This window comes from Phalacrocorax aristotelis, chromosome 11 (genome assembly GCF_949628215.1).
Source record: "Phalacrocorax aristotelis chromosome 11, bGulAri2.1, whole genome shotgun sequence".
In the NCBI taxonomy this organism is placed as follows: Eukaryota; Metazoa; Chordata; class Aves; order Suliformes; family Phalacrocoracidae; genus Phalacrocorax; species Phalacrocorax aristotelis.
Window position 1 is genome coordinate 11,412,735 of NC_134286.1, and position 22,811 is coordinate 11,435,545.

The 22,811-nt window shown below is 44.0% G+C and overlaps 2 protein-coding genes across 11 annotated transcripts in view; one reads left to right on the forward strand and one right to left on the reverse strand.

The window, feature by feature from the left end:
- Positions 1-11,822, reverse strand: part of TEX11 (testis expressed 11) — a 34,019-nt gene extending 22,197 nt beyond the window's left edge. For 7 of the 10 annotated variants that reach the window (XR_012662733.1, XR_012662731.1, XR_012662732.1 and 4 more), the window contains exons 1-10: positions 11,669-11,822; positions 11,452-11,564; positions 9,474-9,558; positions 8,196-8,275; positions 7,646-7,726; positions 7,444-7,563; positions 5,872-5,952; positions 3,933-4,018; positions 1,659-1,716; positions 761-856 (exon numbers count right to left, since the gene is read on the reverse strand). Coding sequence is in view for 6 of the 10 variants with exons in the window: in XM_075106874.1 (XP_074962975.1) it covers positions 761-856; positions 1,659-1,716; positions 3,933-4,018; positions 5,872-5,952; positions 7,444-7,563; positions 7,646-7,726; positions 8,196-8,275; positions 9,474-9,558; positions 11,452-11,564; positions 11,669-11,699 (831 nt within the window). In the remaining 4 variants the exon portion in view is untranslated. Of the gene's footprint in view, positions 1-760; positions 857-1,658; positions 1,717-3,932; positions 4,019-5,871; positions 5,953-7,443; positions 7,564-7,645; positions 7,727-8,195; positions 8,276-9,469; positions 9,559-11,451; positions 11,565-11,668 lie in introns of those variants that run through there. The other 3 variants (XM_075106876.1, XM_075106875.1, XM_075106878.1) reach the window with 3 other exon arrangements.
- Positions 11,823-11,893: 71 nt separating this feature from the next.
- Positions 11,894-15,340, forward strand: LOC142063295 (nuclear cap-binding protein subunit 2). Its single transcript, XM_075106883.1, has 4 exons — positions 11,894-12,099; positions 12,355-12,536; positions 13,342-13,480; positions 14,160-15,340. The coding sequence occupies exons 1-4, from the start codon at positions 12,013-12,015 to the stop codon at positions 14,256-14,258; spliced, it is 507 nt and encodes a 168-aa protein (XP_074962984.1). The 5' UTR covers positions 11,894-12,012; the 3' UTR covers positions 14,259-15,340.
- Positions 15,341-22,811: the final 7,471 nt, after the last annotated feature.

A 22,811-nucleotide genomic window follows, 5' to 3' on the forward strand; every position in this document is an offset into this window, starting at 1 on the left:
ATTGTCAACAGAAGACAAATCTACGTATTTCAAATTTAAGTTACTCTAACCTGAAAAGAGAGAAGCACAAAATTAATACAAGTCTTTATGTGGGAAACAGAATTTGTACAAGAGCAAAAGACCTCACTGTAGAGACTGCTTAGAGATACATGAACTTTATTCGAGGTAGCTGAGATGTTTATACAGCTCTTTTTTCAGGTTCCAGAATAAATAGTCATGTTAGTGAAGTGCAATAGCTAAATTAATTGTTTGAAATAAGATGTAGCATGACTCCACAGCTTTCAAAACTGAACTCTGTTTGGTGCTTCCTCAAATATTTGTACAGATAATGAGATGGGGACTCAAAATGTAATATGGACATACCCACTATAACCCAAAGCAAGGCAAAAAGTCTGGTGCATAAAAAGCCAGCTGCTATAAATCTCACGTGGACCACATTGTAGTTTATTCTGTTTGTACAGTTTTCAAGAATACATGACAGAGAAATTTTAGTCATATCATTATCAAAGGACCTCACTATTAATAGATATGAAGCAGCAAGACAGCTCAACATCTACATGTAAAGAAGTATTTCTCTATAAAAAAAGCTGGGAACACAAAAACATACTTATGAGTACAACAGCCAAAGCAAAGAAAACACACCTCTGTCTGATGTCAAGGATAACACAGCAATGATTAATGTGGTCCATATTATTATGTTAATAAATGCTTGAGTTTTGACTACTGCACACCATAAATAAATACAGTAACACATTACTACCTGATTTGCCAAGCTTATAGCTTTCAATGCCTTGTCAAGATACAGATTGCAATCCCACTCAAAATAGGTTGTAGCTAACAATCGCAGCACTTTAGCCTAGAAAGAAAAACAAACTGGAAGTTTAAATGCCATCTGATAAAAAAATGGCCACACATGAATGTGTATATGAATACAAAAGACTTAAAATTTAAGGTCATGAAAAATAAAAGCTCTTGGAGTCAAAAGAATGCCTGCCTGGTATCAGACATAAAAAGTGATTGCTCAGTTCTGAAGCATATTCACTCTTCAGTACTGCAATTCACAGAGGATGTGAATCAACTAGAGTTCAGAGGAGAACAGAAGGGTAGCAAGGAACATCAGAGATCTGGGATTAAATAGAACGAAAGAAGAAATTGAAGGAACAGGAGGTACAAACTTCAATGGGAGAAAAAAAAACACAAAGACATACAGGATAATGGCCTTCAAATATATAAATAATTTATATAAAGGAAGAGATTACAATCTTCTCCATATCCACTGTAGGTAGTAGAAGGAATAATGAGGACATGAAGGAATGAGGAAGGAATGAGACAGACAAACATCTATCGGAAATGACACAGATGAAACTGATGATGCCTTGAAAGAAGAGGGGAAGAGAAGAGATGGCCTTTCAGGGTCTACTTCAGCCTTACTTTCTGTGAAATAGATTCAAATGTGATTTAGGGCACCCATCAGTGACTAAACTCTCAGACTGACACTCGTAGCATATGAACTTGCAACTTTGCCAAACTTCATAGCATACAGTACTAAAGAGGAGGCCAAAGAACACTGGTCAGGTTTGGCACAACAGAGGCAGATGACACAGTAGAGTCAGGATAACAAAATCCTCCCATTTACAAACAACTTCTCTATTTCTTACCTGCATTTCTTTGCCAACAGAATATTTCATGTCCATCTTCCCAATGTCATAACTCTGGCTACCAATGATAAGTGAAAGAATTAAATGGGATGAGAGAGATAAATTCAGCCAGTCTTCTGATATCACAGAATCATAGAACGCTTTGGGTTGGAGGAGACCTTTAGAGGTCATCCCCTGCAGTGAGCAGGGACATCTTCAGCTACATCAGGTTGCTCAGAGCCCCGTCCAGCCTGACCTGGAGTGTTTCTAGGGCTGAGGCCTCCACTATCGCTCTGGGCAACCTGGGCCAGGGTTTCACCACCCTCATTGTAAAAATTTTTTGCCTTATATCCAGTCTAAATCTACCCTCCTTTAGTTTAAAACCATCACCCCTTGTCCTGTCACAACAGGCCTTGCTAAAGAGGTTGCCCCCATCCTTCCTCTAGTCCCCCTCTAAGTACTGAAAGGCCGCAATCAGGTCTCCCCGCAGCCTTCCCTTCTCCAGGCTGAACAACCCCAACTCTCTCAGCCTGTCCTCGCAGCAGAGCTGCTCCAGCCCTCGGGTCATTTTTGTGGCCTCCTCTGGACCTGCTCCAACAGGTCCGTGTCCCTCCTGTGCTGAGGGCTCCAGAGCTGGACACAGCACCCCAGGTGGGGCCTCACCAGAGCGGAGCAGAGGGGCAGAATCACCTCCCCTGACCTGCTGGCTGTGCTGCTTGTGATGCAGCCCAGGATACGGTTGGCTTTCTGGGCTGCGAGTGCACATTGCTGGGTTATGTCCAGCTTTTCATCCACTGGTACCCCCAAGTCCTTCTCCGCAGGGCTGCTCTCAATGCCTTCATCCCCCAGCCTGTACTGATACTGGGGTTGCCCTGACCCAGGTGCAGGACCTTGCACTTGGCCTTGTTGAACCTCATAGGCACAACACTCCTATCCTTTCCCACTTCTTAAGCAATTAGAAACTATATAAATCACACAAACTAATCTCAGTACTCACTCTTCCTACAGAACAGAAAATGCTTTCTTTCTAAATCCTCACATTAAAAATTGTAACATCTTCTATTCAAACATTTCAGTAGGCTTTATCAGTTTCAACCATAGGAGCTTTGAAGGAGCAAGTGTTCTCATTCTCACCTGACATATAATATAGTAATACACAAAAGTTATACACGACCTGGTCTCAGGATCACAACAAATCAATAGCAGAGACAGAAACAGAACCTGGGAGTGATGATTCCCTATTCTTTTTCTGAAAGTTAAATGACAGCACAAAGGACCATCTAGGAAAAAATGCAGTGGTAATTCCACAAAACCAGATTCGACTGCAGATGCTGTGAATGAAGAACTGTTAGAAACAACAGTAACTGGGCATTTGTTTCCTAATCTAATACATTCTCAGTACAGGGAAACCTTAACCCACTAGATGGAGCTACCTCTCTTTTTCCAGATTATTATTTGCACTTTGCAAAGGCTTATTTCCTCCTCAAATTTTGTCATCAGGACTCGGTATTCAATTTTCCACAAGAGTAAAATATAAAATAATCTCCAAAGCACCAGCTGTAATTAATCCTAAGCATTTCTACAAATCCTCTTTGACAACACATGTGACCATAACTATTTTGAATTTGATATGTTGCCATCCATTCTCTTCCAACTATTTGAAAGAAAAAGAACATGAATAAATAAAAAGAAATTTCTGAGCTGAGACTGTGACCTTGGCATGAGGGTACTCTTCCCCATAGCCTATATTTTTTCTTCCTTACTAGTACCATATTACTTATTTGGATCCTACACAAACCATCTCTAACTATTCCTTCTTCTTCTTGATGTTTGTGTCTTTCATCAGTCAAGGGCTTGCTCTCAATGTAGCACCTCCTTTATAAGAAATTCAAATACTGTTTAAAACAAATACATTTAAAACCAGTCAGAATAATTAATCTACTCTTTTCCAAAGCTTTAAAATCCCTTCACTATCTTTTATGAATGGCACAAGAACTGGAAACAGCCTCTTCATAAAAATAATCTCTTTGGAAGAAGTATTAGGGAAAGAATTTACAATAACCATTGAAAGAAGACTTTCATTTTAATGACAGAAAAACCAAAGTAGAAAGCAGACACAGATGGTCGGCAACAGAGTAACAGTCACCAAGTATCTGCCCAGCTAATTTGGTTCAGCTAAAATCTTGGATTCTTACATTTTTAATTAAACCTCTTCTTTCCCTTGCTCCCCACCTTCTTCACACATATGTTTACATCTCAAAAGCAGATTTTATTTTGTTTGCCTTTACACATTACCTGAGCCAGAAGGAGCTCTGTTCATACCTCTTCCGTTCATAGGTTTCCACTCCAAAATTGTAACAGAGGATGGACAGGTAACAGGCCTGCAATAAAAGACTCTTGCTTCCATAATATTCTTCTAGAAACATCACTAGATCTATGGCACTCCAGTCTCAGGTTCTTTAAAATGTGTTTTATTTTAAAGATATATCCACTGTTTTCACTTCTGACCTTACACAAGGGGATAACTGAGCATGACTAAAATGGAATCATCATTATGCGGGGAAGTGAAGCATCATTAATCAGTCCAGGACATGCAAAACAGCGGAAATCTTAGAACACATGAGGTAGAACAGTTCTTCAAGAAATCACACTGAAAGCACTAGAACTGTGTAAAGTAAACAATAAAAACTTGAGAGGAAAAACTGGAATATCACAACTTCATTTTTAAAAATGACAAAAGTTTTACACAGTTAAGAGGACTCCACCTCTTCCATGGTAGGCTTCTGCCCAGCGTGTCTCTTTGGGGCTAAGAAAGGATCATCCACATTACAAGTTTTAGGATAAAACTAGTTTTGAATGCTTGGTTATTCAGAGTACTGCTGCCTTCTGCTTTATCAGTCAGCCCTGACAATGTCTGTTCATAACAACTTGTCTTTCTTTTGAAATGATTTGCAGCTGTCATATGTCATCCAAAGAAGAGACAGAAAGTCATTTTATATGCTAACAGGCTGCCAATATTTACATCCATTTTGCCTCTGCGGTAACTTTCTCTTCCAAGTATAAATGATGTTTCTTGCAAGTGACTACAGATTTCAAATCTTCAGGCAAGAATGAGAGAGGCAGCACAACATCTTGCCTCAAATTTATTGTTCATCTCATTGCAATCCAGAGGCAAAAGCACAGATTCAGCATGCATGAACAAAAAAAGAAAAATCACTTTCAGATATAAACCCTTATTTTTCATAAGTTCATTTGTGAACGTTTTCTTTCCAGAAAAGTTTACTGTATTGAGAGGGTTTCATGCAAAGTCTTTAGAATAACACTGTGGGCATACTGTGGCATACCCCAGTCATTTACTTGCATGCTTGGAAAAGAAGTATTTCAAAGGATAATTAAAATACTATTTCAGCTAATGACTGTGTTCCAAGCATCAAACGTAACACTGAATATCCCCATAAACCTTGCGCCTCTCTGAAAAACAAGTGTTTGGAACAATTCTGGCATTTCACCCTGTAGGGCAAGAGTTCCCAGTTATGGTTCACAGACCACTGATGATCCACAAGCTGCAAATCCGCTCCAGCTCCTCTGTGGTACCATATATCTCCATAATGCAGCAATCTCCTTGTGATACTCTGCAAGTGCGCTCTGGTACAATGGGAGCCTGGAAGAGTTAAGGACTGATGGCCACCTAGTGGTCCAAGAGTTTCGAAGTCACTCAGCAATCACTAGCTCTTTCCTTTTTTCTCATTATTTAAATAACACTCTAAAACAGAAGTAAATTGTATCTCTCATGATCAGAAACCTTCTCCTTGTCTGAATCAATGCTCCTAGTTTGCAAAAAGCGCTCATCACGAGAAGTTTAATATTATTTAATGGAGGAGTTTAAGCAGAGAGCATGAAATTCATTTAAAATTAAATGAGGAACAGTAATGCAAAGATCCCAGTGAGCATTTTCAACGATTTGCAGTGAGAAGCTCTGTTCTTATGATTTATCATTCTACTATGAATCATAAACTATGAGAAACAAGGAAAAAAAATGAACTTTGAGGAAAAAAACTGCTGTTTTCTTGCAAATTTTTTAGGAAGAATATCTCAAAGAAGCAACCAACCACAGAAGAGATATGCTGTTCGGAGTACTTTTCAAAATGTTATATGGCATATGTCATTCTTTAACATATAGAGGAAAGCAGATTTTCAAAGTTTGGAATGATAAAGAAGGGATGATTTCATTTACCTCTTTTGGCAATTTCATCAACATATCTTTGCAGCGCTGCACGCACATCACCGCTTTCTGAAAATCCCCTTGAGCAACTGCCTAAGAAAGCAGTAGAGCATGCCAACAAACTGTTAGCGAGCAACTTGACTTCAAAATTCATTAAAAGACTGATCCTCTAAAAGAAGGCTTGGGTTTCTCACATTCAGTAAAGATAGGTTTGGAATTGGATATCTGTCCTTACATAGCTACAATAACTCTGTGTATCTCTATATACTCCTAGATGATAGAGACATCCAGAAAAACACTGCAGTCCTTAGGTAGTGTGAAAAGGCCAGATGCATGGGACAAGTTCATTCAGATGTTAAGAGGATACAATAGTTCAGCAACTCTTAAACCCCCTCTCCAATAATTTAAGGACCTTTCTTGCCTCCATGATCAAATTAAAAATTTTGGCCACTGCTTTGGCCTGTTTAAGGAAGCTCTTGAGAGTTTTGGAGATAGTACTCCCCGTCTAGATACCGTCATATCAACAAATGCAGGCAATTACATTTTCATATTTACCCTCATATACCTGTAACACTCTATAGCATTGAGAACGTACTCAGGAACTTCAGTCAGGCACAACAATGCCTTGCAAAACTCAGAATTTCTAAATTACAGACTCTGAATTATTGGAATTTGTGTTGTTGATCCTCTAGAAAACCTTTAGTGCTTTTTCAGACTTCTCTCATATTGCACTAGGCTTTTATTTTTTTTAATTATCACCATGATTCTTACTTCATTGTACGATGCCAGAGGTTGAAACTTTAAAGAAAATACAAAATCTCATGAAACTCACTATTTACAGATCTTGTAATTTTGTATTAATTCTCCCACTGTTTAAAGCCTTTCTATGTGGAAAGCAGCATGTACGAGGTCATGGAAGAGAGAGTATTCATGTACAGAAATACCTCTGTCTGATGGAATATTATATTAATAGCTTTCATGATGTTTGTGAGCTTGCAGAGTCATGAAAGCTGAAAGTTACAGAATACTTCGTACACGTGGCTGATAATATCTACTCGGTAGATACGAACCTTGGCTATCTGCAGCCATGATGAATACTACCTTCATATACTTTCAGTCAGCCTAGCTGCAAATACTAGTGCAGTGTGATGAGCTTTCTAAAGTGACTAGTCTTGCTGTGTACATGTTACACGAATGCAGTTTGGGGGACCCAGGCTCTACACCAGTCCTACCCCACTTCTTCAGTCAAGCACAGGACATGTTTGGAACTGACACATTGATGATTCAGAAAGGCAGCCATTTGTTTTATAAACAGCCATGGCAGCCAAATCATAGTACAACAAATCTGAACTAGAAGATATAAAGACCACAGCAGAAATGACTGCGATAAATGAGGCAAATTAAAAATCATTAAATGATTGCAACACAGAATGCAAACACAAGATCTGCTATCTTACATCTAAGTGAAGGAAATATATCCCTCAGCAAGCCTCCGATGCCAAGTATTCATACATCTAATAACTGGGTCAAAGTTTCCCTCTATACCCCTAGTGACTTATAAGGAAAACTGGGAAGAGCACATACTGATTCAGCCTGGTAAGTGAGTACTTTGAAGAGGTTCTTCTCTACATCAGCTTTATAGACATGAGTGTCTGCTTCACCATTGCTTCCCTTAAGTAACTTCGCATACAGTTTTTCTAACCCCTGGAAAACAAAGTATAGGAATCACCCATGGAACTTACAAATAGGTGTGTTTGTAAGAAATTAAAACTGGAAGAGAACTTACATTCATGGCAGTCTCCAGAAATCCATCAGCAAGATCAGCTTTTCCGATATCTATCCAAACTTTCCCAGTTTTCATAGACATCTGAAGGAGAAAATAAGTGCTTTGTGAAAGTACAGTCACTTTCAATAAAGGCAATGTTAGATCTCATCTTGTTGATTCATGTATCTAATGTAGGAGAGGGGTATTTCAGCTCTTCAATTTCTGACAAGCCCCTCACATCTGAATGAAGTCCTTAACATTTAGATGCAGCTTAAGAGTTACAGTGCCCTACCAGACGTTATAAGATACTGAAATAAATAAATATGCTTCTCATATAACATTTTACCATACGACAAAGACGTGATCCTAACCACACTGTCCAGAAATTCCTAACTGCACTGGCTCAGCAAAGTATCCCTGTGATAACAGAGGTCCCCCTTCAGCATGTAGATTCCCCAGAACTACAGGGATATTTCACTCCCTTTCCAAAGCAACTGTAGTACGGTTTGAAGTGATCAGCTTTCCCTTGGTGATCAGCTGTACTTCACTGCTCACCCACCATTAGCCTTACCAAAATCTGTCTTTGAATAGTCCCCTCTGGAGGATCGCTGCCTTGACAAAGGCACACCAGTCTGCAAGCAACAAACCGTACTGCAAGAAAACAGTGCAGACATTCGTAAGTTCCCTTTTCCCTCTCTCTTTTTTTATTTTGAAAGTCTGGCCCTGCCGTACCTGAAAGACTGCTTGCTCTTTTAAATTACAAGAGAGAAAATTTTGAAAACTTCAGGAGTCAAAGTAGTCTGAATTTTAGCCAAGCTGCTTAAAACTGCTTTTTAGGCAGTAAGAAAAAAAACCAAGTATTCTCATCAAAACACCTATTAAACACTTTAGAGAGAGTTTAAGTTAAAAATATGGTATTCAAAGACTTAATTACCTTACAGGTGTTTACAGTAACATGTCTTGAAAGCCTCAGAAAAGCCTTCAGCAAAATAGGGAAATGAAGTTTAATAATCTTTACATTTTCAAAGTAAAAAGCAAAAATATTTTCAGGCCTTCCTTACACATCAGGGATGGAAAAGTCACCACTTAATGTATTTAAAATAGCCTCTCCCTGGCCCTTCAGCTGAATACAAGATCTGAGAACATAATGCTCTACAATTACTACTTATTTTGTGTAAACTTACCCTTTTCCCTTTACCTGATGTAATATCTATGATGCAGATTACAGATAATTTTGACTACAATCCCTCAAGACAAAAAAGTAGGCCAGATATTGCAATCCTGCAAACCACATAAAGAGCAGGTTGAGGGAAAAGACCAAAAGCTCACTTCTGCTTTCCCCCAGCCCTGCTCCTGGCTCCAAGCAAACCCACCAGCTGTGTACCTGGCTAAAGCAGGGAAGTAAAGAGAGGATTTAGAGGTTTTCTGTATGTAATCGTTGTTTCTTTAATATAAGTATCTCATCAATCTCACTTGATATAAATTAAGTGACCAACAGTCTCAAATTTACATCTATGTTATTTCCATACACTTTTAGATTAAAACCATAGCATTAGAAGGCATATTACAGTTTCTGTTGGTCACATCACCTCTTTACTGATGCTCTGGCACAGAAAGGGCGAGTGATAAGTATGCCTACACTGATTCTGTGTCATAAGATCACTATTACACCAGTATGCTCCTTCCTGCACTGTTTATAAGCCTGGCTGTGCATTTCCCTCTATCTATACCCTATCTGCAAAGATCCAAACAAGTCTATAGCATTACATATATGCCTGTCAGCAGAGTTTTTCCTTTTTGTGCTACATTACACAAAACACATTTAGGAAGGTATAGAACACATACATACGTTTAGCTCTTTGCTCATCATTGACAACTGAACCTGTGTGTTTGGTCACAACCCAGTTCCACAGGCTTATTGCACCCTCTTCAACCTAAGGAGGAGAGTTCCATTAGATTTAATTTTGTCCTAGATTTGGGTCACATTAAAATTTACTGCTGGAAAAGGAACCATCTTTCACATGTATCACAGTAATGAGCTGTCCACATGTTTGTGTAACTTCCTTTTACATTGGAGTCAAAGGTGTGTTTTCCATGAAACTGTTACATCATCCCACAGGAGACCTGGGAGAGTGACCCGAAAACAGGTGCACCGAACGACTCATTAATCACATGACCATTAGCACATATATGTCACATCATCCACCACTGCCTTCAGCACCAATTTTAAATTATGCATAATAGCGAATTCTGTAACTGGTGGACTTCAGAAACATTCAAATGCATTCCTAAACAAACCCTATTAATTACTACCGAAACGTCCTAATCTATGTTTCTAACAAGTCCTTTTCCAAACTTAGCATAACATGACTTCACTTACGCTATCCATCTGGGATTAAGTTTTCTCACAAACACTCATAGATACCAAAATTTGGGTAATAGCACTTCACAACATCCAAAATACAACTGATTCACTAGCAGCTTTCAGAATACATTATATACATTTTAAACAGATGTTGGAAAAATTGAAGGGATTGGAAGAGAGCTGTAAGAATTGTATCAGGTTTGAAAACACATCCATAGTAAGGCTTCACCTTTTCTGCCTATCAAAAAGAAAACTAAGTAGTTTAATTATTTTAAATACCTACATTGGGAAACTTCTGATATTAGCAAGCAATGGCTACCGACTATATACTCTTATTAAAAAGATGATGCAGTCCTACATAAAGGCAGGAAGTTCCTTTAATAACCAAACTTGAAGGGCTGCACTTTCCACCACTACAAATCCTAGTTTTCATAGATCTTGCCTACAAATATGCTCTTGTCTAACTAGGAGACATTTTATGGCCCCTTTTATTGAAGAGAACTGATCACAAATTAATGGCTTCTCCTTTCTTTAAAAATAATTTAGCCCAACTGACTGAGGAAGAACGGAAGGATACCAGTTTTACGCTCCTCTATTTCTTTACAGACTGCATTAAGCGTACTTTCTGTTGTGACACTTGCTAAACTATCTTGCTCCTTGTCACAAATTAGGATTTTCAAAATCAGTCCTCCTTAGATGATAATCACTTTGAGTTAAATCTCCGTTCAAAATATAACCTTGGAGGAAAAGGCTGGACAATATCTCAGCTGATCTTGTTTTCATTCCAGATTCGTGTAACACTCATCAGACTTCTTTTTGAAAAAGGTCTTTTCAAGTAGACATTTACTACTTTATAAATACTCCTCTGGAAGAAATATACAGAAGGAAAAAAAACAAAACCAAAAACAAAATTTAAAACATTATAAACAACCCAGTTCAATGTATGAAAATGAGTACTTCCCACTCTAATGTTACGTACTGGGTTCACCTGGCAGGTAAATTAACATGCTTGCTTTCTTCTTCCTGAAGTATCTGCTATGACTACCATACTCCACATACAGGATGAGAAGGACCTCTCCTCTGACCCTCCACCAACTCGTAATACACCAGCGCTCTATGTTTGCCTTTTTATGTGAAATTACAAGTAGATTCTACTAGAAAGTTGAAATAAAAAAAAACCTTAACATCACTAAGACACCCCTGACGTTTCTTATTATGATGCACACTTTTACATTTAGGATCAACATTTTGCAGCGACTTTTAAAATATAACATTTTCCACTTTATTCTGGACTTCCACGCTATTGGGTTAAAAGGTGAAAAAACAAACGGTCCGTTCACACCCCAGCAGCGCTGGAGATGAGCGCCCGGCGCCGCCGCAACGCGGGGAAGCCCGAGCCACCAACCCGCGCCTCTTCAGGCGGGCTGGAGCGGGGCACCGGGCCGGGAGGCCGGGGCGCTACCTCGGCCGCGCTCCCACCCGCCTCAGAGACGCTCGCCGCCGCCTGGAAGAGCTCCTCGGTGAGGGCGGCGATGCGGGACGGAGCCTCCTCCCTCAGCAGCTCCCGCACCAGCCCTGTAAGACAGGACAGTAGGGGGGCGTGAGATACAGCCCGGCAGCAGGCGGCGACTCCCAGGCGCTCACCGGGACGGGAGCCCACGCCCCGCAGCAGGTGGTACCTTCCACGGCCGCCAGCGGCGCTCCCGCCATGACCGGAGCCGCCGCGCAGTACCCTCCGCGCCCCGTCAGGAGACCAGAGGGGAGGGAAAGCCACCGCCCGCCGGCGCGCGCCGCCGCGAGGCATGCCGGGCCCGGCGCGACAGCCGCGCCGAAAGAGCGCTTCCGGTGACTCCGCGCGCCGATTGGCTGTCCTGCACTACCGCCCCGCTTCCCCGCCCCGAGCGACAGGCGCCGGGGCCAATCGCACGGCGCGGCGGACCGGCTACCCCGCTTAGCTGTCCGGTGGACGCCGTGGCGGTTCTGGAAGGATCCCGGGCGCAGGGTCCGGCCGGGAGCGGGCGAGATGTCGGGGTTGCTCCACACCACGCTGAGCGGGCTCAACAGCGACTCCTACTGCGAGATCAGCCAGTACCGCGACCAGCACTTCCGGGTGCGCCCGGCTGCTGGGCCGGAGCCGCGGGGGTGGGGGCGGCGGCGGGCCCGGGGCGGCGGCGGGCTCGGCCGGGACATGGGGTAGAGCAGCGCCTGCGGGGGAGGGCGGGCTGCTCCGGGGCAAGGCCGCGCGAGGAGCCTGCGAGAGGGAAGGCACCGCACCTGCGGGGCGGCGGGAGGTGCTCGCGGGGGTCTGGCGCGGGAGGGGGCGGCAGGCGTGCTCACCCCGCTGCGTGCTCCCCTCTGCCCTCAGGGTAGCAGGCAGCTGCAGGAAAAATCCCTGAAAATTTCCTCTACGCTGTATGTTGGCAACCTGTCCTTCTACACCACCGAGGAGCAGATCCAGGAGCTCTTCTCCAAGTGTGGAGATGTCAAGAGGATTGTCATGGGGCTGGACAAGATCAAGAAAACCCCCTGTGGCTTTTGCTTTGTCGAGTATCCTTTCTGGTTCCCTGCTACTGTCAGCCCGTGGGTGGTTGCCACCTCTAGTTCCTCTCGGCACAGCAAGCTTAGCTGTACTGCTGTGGAAAACCTGAGAAGTTTGGTAGTCAGGTGCTTTCTACCAGGTGCTTCCCTTCCAACGTTGCTACTTCCCCACCACCACCTTAACCAAGACAGACTGTACAGTGGTGCTGTAGGTGAAAGGTGCTACTGCTGATGTGCTTTCTGGAGGTGGCAGAGTGCTTCTTTTTATTAATTTCTTTAATGATTTTAGGGCCAAAATGAGAACTGTTACAGTCGTCAGTCTGAGCTCCTGCACGGCCAGAGCATATGTTCACTTTCTCACCTTAACTTTACACCTGAACGAAGTAGCAGAATGAGCCATGGCAGTATTCCCAAGCACAAGGTACACGCTTGTACAAGTTTTACCCAGAACTGTCTTTACAAAGCTTTCCTGTGAGGCCTGCCCCTCTTGTTCAAACTTAGTCAAGTTTCACATACTATGAAGAGACATATTACATATTTCTTGCCCTTAGCAAGGCTTTAATGTGTTTGTTTCAACTACCTGTGAAATAAGTGATCCAAAGCTACTTCTTGTCTGTGCAGGTACTAGCATTGAAGTTCAGAATCCTTTCTGAGTGGGAGCTGGTTTTAGTTTGGATTTATATAAGCACATTTTTTGATCCTATAGAGAAGAGCAAGAAGAGTAGAAAAGGCTGGAAGGCAGGTTTTTTCTGCTTCTCAAATACAGCAAACCCAACAAAATAGCACACTTACTTCTCCTTATAGTATGCTTCAGATACTACACAAGAGCAGATGCTGAACATGCAATGCGATTTATCAATGGCACACGACTAGATGACCGCATCATTCGAACTGACTGGGATGCAGGGTTTAAGGAGGGGCGACAGTATGGAAGAGGAAAGACTGGAGGACAGGTAAAGGCAACACTAGTTCATACCTTGAATTTGATCCCCCTAAGACTGTAAACTGCTTTGCTAGTTTTGTCTCATGCAGAACAATGTGTAGACTGTAGGGGCCTGATAATGAACTTTAGCCTCTCCCAGGTTGTTTTGGTAACTGATGCCTGGTGTTGAAAGCTAGAAATAGAGCTTAAGGCCGTTTCTGTCTAGGACTCCAAACTTCCTGCAATGCAACGAGAATGTTTACTAATCCAAAATAGTACTCTTAAAATGATGCAGAATTTGAATGGAGGTGGACACCATAGCTGCTAGGCCAATCTCGTAACACAGCAGTTCGCCCTGGTGCAAAGCTGTGGTTCCTTTGCAGATTTCCAGGGTGGAGGGGAGAAATGTTCTGGAGGCCAAGCCCAGCAATTCAGAAAGCTGGACTGCAAAGTGGAATGAAAGTAATTTGGGGTCGTCTGTGCTTCTTGTCTAAAAAGAACTCAGCCATCAGATGTATCCTTATTTGTTATTTTCACCACCATTACCACCTTTTTGGTGGGTTATTTGAAGAGATTTCAAATGAGTCAAAATGATTCTAACCTAAATCTTAGTTCCCCACCAACTGAGCAAGGAGGGGCTGATGATTCTGAAGTCTAGCAGGAGACAGGCAGTGCAGGGTACTAATATCTGTGTTACTGCTGTGCTACAGGTGCGAGATGAGTACCGGACAGACTACGATGTGGGAAGAGGTGGATTTGGCAAGATCATTCAGATGCAGAAGGCAAATCATCAACCTGCAATCTATTAATTGCCTTGTGGATCCTAGCTCGTAGAGGGCTCTGTCCTTCCAGAGCTAGCCCTGTTCTCACATTTTGGATTGGGGTAGGGAGTGAGATCCATGTTCCAGCAAAAGGTGACCCTCCTTAGACTGTGGATATACATGTATTCATTCCCCCTTCCTTTGGGCTTGAGAGGATGTTCTGTGCTGATACAGGGCAACAGGGGGGAAAAAAAAAATGGACAGCTCTGCAGGATTCTGGGTAAGAAGAAACACAGCATGTCACACACACTTGTGCTATGACGTACTCTACATGTTGCAGCTAAGCAAATGGCTTCCCCCAAGCTGCGACTGCTTTCAAATGGAACTTCTAAAAAGCTTACCACCATTGGAACCGTCCAGGTGCCTGGGCACCTTGTGGGAATGCACAAGAGATTCAGGTTTCTAATTTACAACCTCATCTGCTTACAAAGCAGTATCGCTGTTTGGATGAGAAAAGTGGAACGAGATCTTATCATCCACTTGGAGGTGCTTGTCTGCACATCTACCCATTGGTCAGGGCCTGCAAAGCATTTCTCTTTATGACGCCCCAGTGCTGCCTGGCTTTTCAGATCCTCACTGTTTGGCGTGGTTTTGTTAAAAGTTTCTTTTAATTTTTTAAATAAACAGTTGTATTGGGTCTGGCTGAGATGGAGTTAATTTTCCCCCTAGCAGCAGCCCTCATAGTGCTGTGCTTTGTATTGGTAGCTAGAAAGGTGTTGATAACACACCGGTGTTTTGGCTTCTGCTCAGCTGTGCTCCCACAGCATCAAGGCCCTCTGTCCAACATTTCCCCACCCCTCACCCAGTAGGCTGCGGGTGGGCAAGATCTTGGGAGGAGACAGAGCCAGGACAGCTGACCCAAACTGACCAAAGGGATATTCCATACCATATGATGCCTGCTCAGCAGTAAAAGCTAAGAGAAAGGGGGGAGGGTGGGGGTGGGGATTAGTATGATGTTTGTCTTCTGGAGCAACTGCTATGCCTACTGAAGGCCTACTTCCCAGGAAGTGGCTGGACATCACCTGCTGATGGGATTTGGAGAATAAATCTTTTGTTTTCCTTTGCTTCCATGTGCAGCCTTTGCTTTTGCTTTATTAAACTGCCTTTGACCCATGAGTTCTTTTCCATCTGATTTTCTCCCCCACTGCCCTGCTAAGGAGGGGAGTAATAGAGTGGTTTTGTGGGCACCTGGCATTTAGTTAAGGTCAACCCACTACAGTCCTTTTTGGCGGCCAACATGGGGCCTGAGACAATGGCAGTTTTGTATTAAGCGTGCTATAGCTATAGTAGTTATTAAGTAGCAAGCTTCTGTGCAGGTCACGGAGTTTGTTAGCTGTACTGCTTATCTCTTTATTTTGCTGAGCTTGGGAACATGCTAGTACAAACAATGGCTGTGTGCTTTCCCCTGGCATTAATGGCCTTGCTGTGCTGGGGGAGCTATCTTGTGGAGAGGATGAGGGAATACATCTCCTCTCCACCCAGGATTGATGTGGGTGGTTTTATTATGCAGGTGCCCAAGGTCCTTGTTCACCCTTACGTGAGCTGTTTAATACTAGTAATTAATAGTGTTGGCATATTATGGGGTTTGTAGAATCTGGTGTCTTCCTGGTGTACGAGAAGACAACTTTTGGGTGAGGCAATGCTGAAATGTGCCCTGAGGCAGTCAGTCCCTGGGTGGCAGCATGTGTGGAAGTGTTTGGGCTGGTGCCTAGGGTGGTTATCGTTCCTGTAGGCTGGGACTTTACACCTGAACAGGCAAGCAACCCTGGCAAACCGGCACACCACCTGATAGAAGGGTGCCTTGCCTGCCCCAGTGAAAACCAGCAGCTTCTAGCACTGTACTGGGGCTTGGCCTGTGCCTACTGAGCCACAGTTCAGTACTCTCGAAGGACTGTGGTTAAGGCAAGGACCTAAACTGCATCTGAGAACATACCTTGACTGAGAGTGAGGTGCAAACTACATCTGAGGGCATGATAGTAGAGGTAGGGACCCAAACAACAACAACTGCCCCAGTAGTGAAAAACTAACAGTGGACAAAGGTCAATAGGTCCATATCATCCATTAGTAAGGGAGGATGAAGAAGAGGAAAGGTTTGATCAAGAAGCTGGTCCATCAGCAAAGAAATTGGAGGAAGGAGTGAAAGAATTCAGCCAAGAAGCAGAAACTACCTGGCCCCTGATCTCATCAGAGCTTTGAGACATGGGGAAAGATTACAGCCACCAGCCAGGTACGCAGATTGCTGCCTGGCTGCTCTGATACTGGGTTAACAGGACCACAGTCAGCAATTGGAAGGTAGGGAAGCCCAACAGCTGGGATCTCTTGCCAGAAACTGGGGAATTGAGACAGGAACTGGAAAAAAGGCAGCAATTTGCGGTCTCCGGAGATGGCTCCTCTCAAGTGTGAGGGCAAGATATCCGTCCAAGGAAGATCTTGTGAACTTCCCAGGAAAGTGGACTACCACAGATGAAGGCATACAGTACCTGAGAGAATTAGCAGTGCTAGAAGTCATCTACAATGATCTAGACAATTATGAGGTCTCCAAAGATCCAGAGGATGTCCTGTGCATGGGCCATGTGGATGAAGGTGATTCAGAGTGCCCCAGTGTCATACTAACAGCTTGGCAGTGATGTTTTGCCCAGATATGTATACACCAACTGTGGAGACAGTGTCTTCTATTTGCTCCAAAACTTTGAAGATCTCTGTCCCTCCTCATCCCTACAGGTCAGTGCCTTCGCTGCCAGGGGCACCCCAAGAAGTCAGTCCCTGCATGCCCAGTCAGAGGGAAAAGGACCCCCAGGCACATGCCACGTAGTGGTTCTTCCTGTGTGACCAGGGGGAGGACATGAGGAAGTGGGATGGTGAACCCACCTTTAAGCTGGAAGCCCATGTACATAAACTAGAGGGAAGATAGCTGTTAAGAAGGGATCACCCAAGAAGGCTGTCAGCTTTGTTGCTGCAGAAACACATGAAGGCAACCAGTGATCTCCCAGGCATCGAAGGTCTGAGATCACCTCCCTTGATCCTGGTGACAGGACTTCTGGTCTGGCACTGCAAGGGTCAGACAGTGAGTACTCTGACCAGGAACAGGAATAGAGGGTCCCTGCCTTCAGCCAGGAGGAGGACAGGGCTGACCGGGTACACTGGACTGTGTGGAATCAATGGCCTGGCACATCAGAACCACAGAAATATAAGGGTTTGGTAGACACTGGTGCACAGTGTACGCTGGTGCCATCAGGCTATAGGAGCAAGGAACCCACCTGGATCTCTGGAGTGACAGGGGGATGCCAAAAATTGTCTATATTGGAGGCTGAGGTGAGCTTAACGGGACAAGTGGCAAAAGCACACCATTGTGACCAGCCCAGAGGCCCCTTGTATTCTTGGCATAGACTACCTCAGGAGAGGGTACTTCAAGGACCCAAAGGGGTACGATCAGCTTTTGGTGCAGCTACTGTGAGCACAGAGAAGATCAAACAGCTATCATCTACCCTGCCTGGCCTCTCAGAAGGTCCCTTCATTGTGGGATTGCAGTGAGTTGAAGAACAGCAGGTGCCAATTGCTACCAGGATGGCGCGCTGGTGGCAATATTGCACGGACTGAGACTCCCTGGCTCCCATCCATGAGCTGCTTCATCAACTGGAAAGCCAAGGAGTCATCAGCAAGACTCACTCATCTTTTAGTAGTCCCACATGGCGAGTGCAAAAGTGTGATGGAGGGTGGAGTTTAACAGTAGGCTATTGAGGCCTGAACAAAGCGACACCAGCACTGAGTGCTGCTGTAACCAGCCATGTTAGAGCTCGTGTATGAACTGGAGTCAAAGGCAGCCAAGTGGTATGCTGCAACTGACATTGTCAGTGAGTTTTTCTGAATTCCTTTGACAGCAGGGTGCAGGCCATGGTTTGCTTTCACGTGGAGGGGTGTCCAACACACCTGGAATCGACTGCCCCAGGGGGTGGAAGCACAGCCCTACCATTTGTCATGGACTAATCCAAACTGCACTGGAAAAGGGTGATGCTCCTGAAATCTACAATACATCAATGACACCATCATGTGGGGAAAAAAGGCAGAAGTGTTCAAAAAGGGAAAAAGAGTAATTCAGATTCCTCTGAAAGCTTGTTTCACCAAAAAAAAAAAGAAGCAAGGTCAAGGGACCTGCACAGGAGATTCAATCTTGGGAATAAAATGGCAGGATGGATGTCATCATGTCCCTATGGATGTGATCAACAAGATAGCAACTATGTCTCCACTAGCTAATAAAAGGAAACACTAGCTTTCCTAGGCCTTGTGGGATTGTGGAGAATGCATATTCTAGGCTATATTCAGCCCTCTCTATCGAGTAACCTGAAAGAAGAACTATTTTGAGTGGGGCCTTGAGCAACAACAAGCCTTTGAGCATATCAAACAGGAGATAGCTCAGGCAGTAGCTCTTGGGCCTGTCCAGGCAGGACCAGCTGTGCAAAATGTACTCTATACTACAGCTGGGGAGCATGGTCTCACCTGGAGACTCTGGCAGAAAACATCAGGAGAAACCTGAGACTGACCATTAGGGTTTTGGAGCTGGGGGTATTGAGGATTAGAACCCCATTACACCCCAGCTGAAAAAGAGATACTAGCAGGATACGAGGGGGGTCAAGTCACTTCAGAAGTTGTTGGTCCAGAAGCATATCTCCTCTTGGCACTGCGATTGCCCGTGCCACACTGGATGTTCAAAGGAAACTTCCCCTCTAAACATCATGCAACCAGTGCTACATGAAGTAAGTGAGTAGTATTGATCATGCAATGAGCTCAGCTGGGGAAACCTAACCACAGAGGAATCCTGGAAGAGGTCATGGACTGGCCAGAAGGCAGAGATTTTGGAGAACTGCCTGAGGAGGTGGCTCGTGCCCAAGAGGCACCACCACATAATGAGTTATCAGAAGATGATTTTGCTTTGTTTATTGATGGATGCTGTTGTGTTGTAGGAAACCATCAGAAGTGGAAAGCTGCTGTGTTGAGTCCCACGACAAGTCATTGAAGCCACTGAAGGAGAAGGTGAGTCAAGACAGTTTGCAGAATTGAAAGTCATCCAACTAGTCCTAGAGACTACTAAACAAGAAAAGTGGCCAGTACTGTGTCTCTATACTGATTCAAGGATGGTGGCTAATGCCTTATGGGGGTGGCTACAGCAGTGGAAGAAGACCAATTGGCAGTGCAGGGATAAACCCATCTGGGCAGCTGCATTGTGGCAGGACATTGCTGCCCGGGTAGTAAACATTGCTCTAAAGGTATGTCATGTAGATGCTCACACGCCCAAAAACTGCACCACTGAAGAACATCAAAACAATGAACAGGTAGACAAGGCTGCTAAAATTGAAGTAGCTCAGGCAGACCTGGATGGGAGTGTAAGGGTGAGCTATTTGTAGCTCAGCAGGCCCACAAAACATGGGGACATCTAGGGAGAGATGCAACATACAAATGGGCTAGTGATCAAGGGCTCATGAATGTGAAATGCGCTGCAATCAAGTGGCCCACACAAGTTCTCCCTGGAACAGAGGGCAGTGGCTGGGTTTTCAATATGGCAAGGCCTGGCAAATTGACTATGCTAGACTGATGCCAAGGCAAGTGCTACATAGTCACCATAGTGGAAGCAACTCCTGGTTGGCTAGAAACATACCCTGTAAACCTTGCCACTGCCTGAAACACCATCTTAGGCCTTGAAAGCAAATTTTGTGGCAACATGGTACCCCAGAAAGAATTGAATCAGGCAATGGGACTCATTTTTGAAATAACCTCATAAATTCCTGGGCCAAGAAACATGGCATTGAGTGGGTGTATCACATCCCCTATGACCCTCAAGCCTCTGGATTGATTGAGAGATATAATGGACTGTTAAAGCCCATGTTGAGAGCGTTGGGCAATGGGGCATGGAAGCACTGAAATATAAATTTAGCAGAAGTCACCTGGCTGGTTAACGCCAGAGGATCTGCTAACTGTCCTGGTCCTGCCCAAACAAAACCCCTACGTACTGTGGGAAGAGATAACATCCCCATAGTGCACATCAGGAAGCAGCTGGGGAAGGCAGTGTGGGTTGCTCCTCCCATGGGAAAAGGCAAACCCATTTGTGGGATTGTTTTTGCTCAAGGACCTGGGTGTACTTGGTGGATAATGCAGAAGGATGGGGATACTCAGTGTGTGCCTCAAGATTTAACCTTGGAGGTAAAATAATCTGTGGTGCAAGTTGTACGTTGTAGGAAGTGATGTAGCAGGAATGACCTGAAGTGATGAAGAGTAGGTTTTGCAAGGAACTGGACAAGTGCAATGATGACCCAAACCAAACGGGTGTTGGAGCCCAACAATCAAGCCTACTGCTTCTCCTGTCCTGAGCACCCAACTTGACAGACGGGCCCAAGTTGATACGAACATTTGGAGGAGTGAAGGAAGCCCATGGAATGGGAGAATAATACCTATTTGTTAAAGGACAGGGGATAGTAGTTAATGAGTACATAAATCTGTATGTTGAGTATAAAGATGGTTTAAGTATATAGTATAAGTTGTAAATGTTGGTAAGAAGGGATTTCAGAAATAAGAATTAAATAAAATGGGATGGTTAGAAGATATATGTAGTAAATTATGTGGGACCTGAGCATGACACAAATGGTATGGAATAGGCTCTCTCTCGAAAGTTTCCCCTCCTTACCCAGTAGGCTGGGGTGGAGCAAGATCTTGGGAGTGGACAGAGCCAGGAGAGCTGACCCAAACGGATCAAAGGGATATTCCATACCATATGACATCTGCTCAGCAATGAAAGCTAAGAGAAGGGGCAGGGGTGGGGCGTGGTATTCATTATTACAATGTTTGACTTCTGGAGCAACCTCTACACCTACTGAAGTCCTATGTCCCGGGAAGCGGCTGGACATCAGCTGCTGATGAGAAATAGAGAATAAATCTTTTGTTTTCCTTTGCTTCCACACATTGCCTTGCTTTTGCTTTATTAAACTGCCTTTGACCCACAAGTTCTTCTCCATCTTATTTTCTCCCCCCACCCTGCTGAGGAGAGGAGTGACTGAGCAGCTTGGTGGGCACCTGGCATCGAGCCAAGGTCAACCCACTACAACAGTGCGTCCTGTACCTGTTGCAGTTTGTGCATCAAAACCACTTGCTCTATGACACAAACTAGGGGGGAACATCTCCTGTTGGTGCCTTAAAGCTGCTGTCACTCGCAAACACAAAGATTGACACTAAAAGGGGGCACGAGACTCACCGTGTTTCTCTCAGCTTCCATCTTGGTACTGGCTTTTTCTCCTCTTCTATTTTGCAATAGCTGATGGCTGATGTCAGAAGGAAGTTGCTTATAAAGTGTACGGCTGCTCTGAATAAGATGAGTCCTTATGTTTCATATCAGCAGCCTCTAGATGAACTTTCCCTTTCCTGTCACCTGCTCCATAGAGGAGTGTATAAAGCAAAACAAAGGCCCAGTGAGCACTTCAGAGAGGAAGAAACCAGGAAATCCCTTCCCTGTGTTTATGATAGGCTTTCTTCCCATTTTAAGGAGATCATGGCTGATGCTCTCTAACCTGTTCTTAGGGTCCTAACAAAGGACCAGAGATGAAAACCATTTCTGATCTGTCCCCAAAAACCTCTCAGCTAGGGCAGGTAATTCCATTAAACAAGTTAAATTCTGTCTGTAAATTGGGTTTGTATTATGCAAATAATAGCAGCTAGTCCCTGCCCAGTAATGTATAATCACTATTTTTTTATGCATTATCTTATCCAAGGTAATAGAAACTGTTGCACACCCATCTGCAAATCAGGCATGCAATTCAAATTAGTTTAACACTCACATTACCCCAAAGTCTTGATAACTGAGCAGGAGGGAGTGTTAGATTTAGTTTGTCAAAATGTCTCCTACCTGTTTGTTTTGCAAGTCAGGTTGCTGTGCCTGTACAACTGTCACAGGTCTCGAAGGAACTGCTTGTTTAGTCTTCAGCAGGTTTAAGCACTGACAGCATTGAGAAGCCTGTGATGCAGGCTGCCCCTGAGATCCAGTGAAAAGGAGCAGGACATTGACTTAAGAGCAAAAAATGCAAGCTGTCATCTGTCCAGTCTGGCAAAGCAGCATCAGCGTGAGGTCCCTTGTGGAGAATATAAATTACAGAAGGAATGATTGCCTTGGCAAACAGAGCAGGGAAATAAGAAAACTTAAGGAAGATGGGGAGAGGTATCAGCCATGAAAGTCTAGGATTAGCAAAGGGATCTTTTGTGTATGAGGTAGGGAAACGTAAGGCGAGCTTTCAATTTGCCCCTGGAAGAGCCTGGTGTGGCCTGTTGGACATATAAGTCCTATGCATGCAGAAATCTATTCAGTCAAGTGCCTGGGCTGTTTTATGACTGCACATGGCAGTCAGTCCCTATTCAAGATTCTGTGATTTCAGCTCTACACAGATCTCGTTGTCCCACTCACTTCAGCCTGGAGGAAGAGTGTCTCCTTCAGCAAGTCCCAAACCAGGGCTAGCAATCTATGCACCATTCCTCTTTCAACATAACCTTTGCAACAAGATTTGTGCT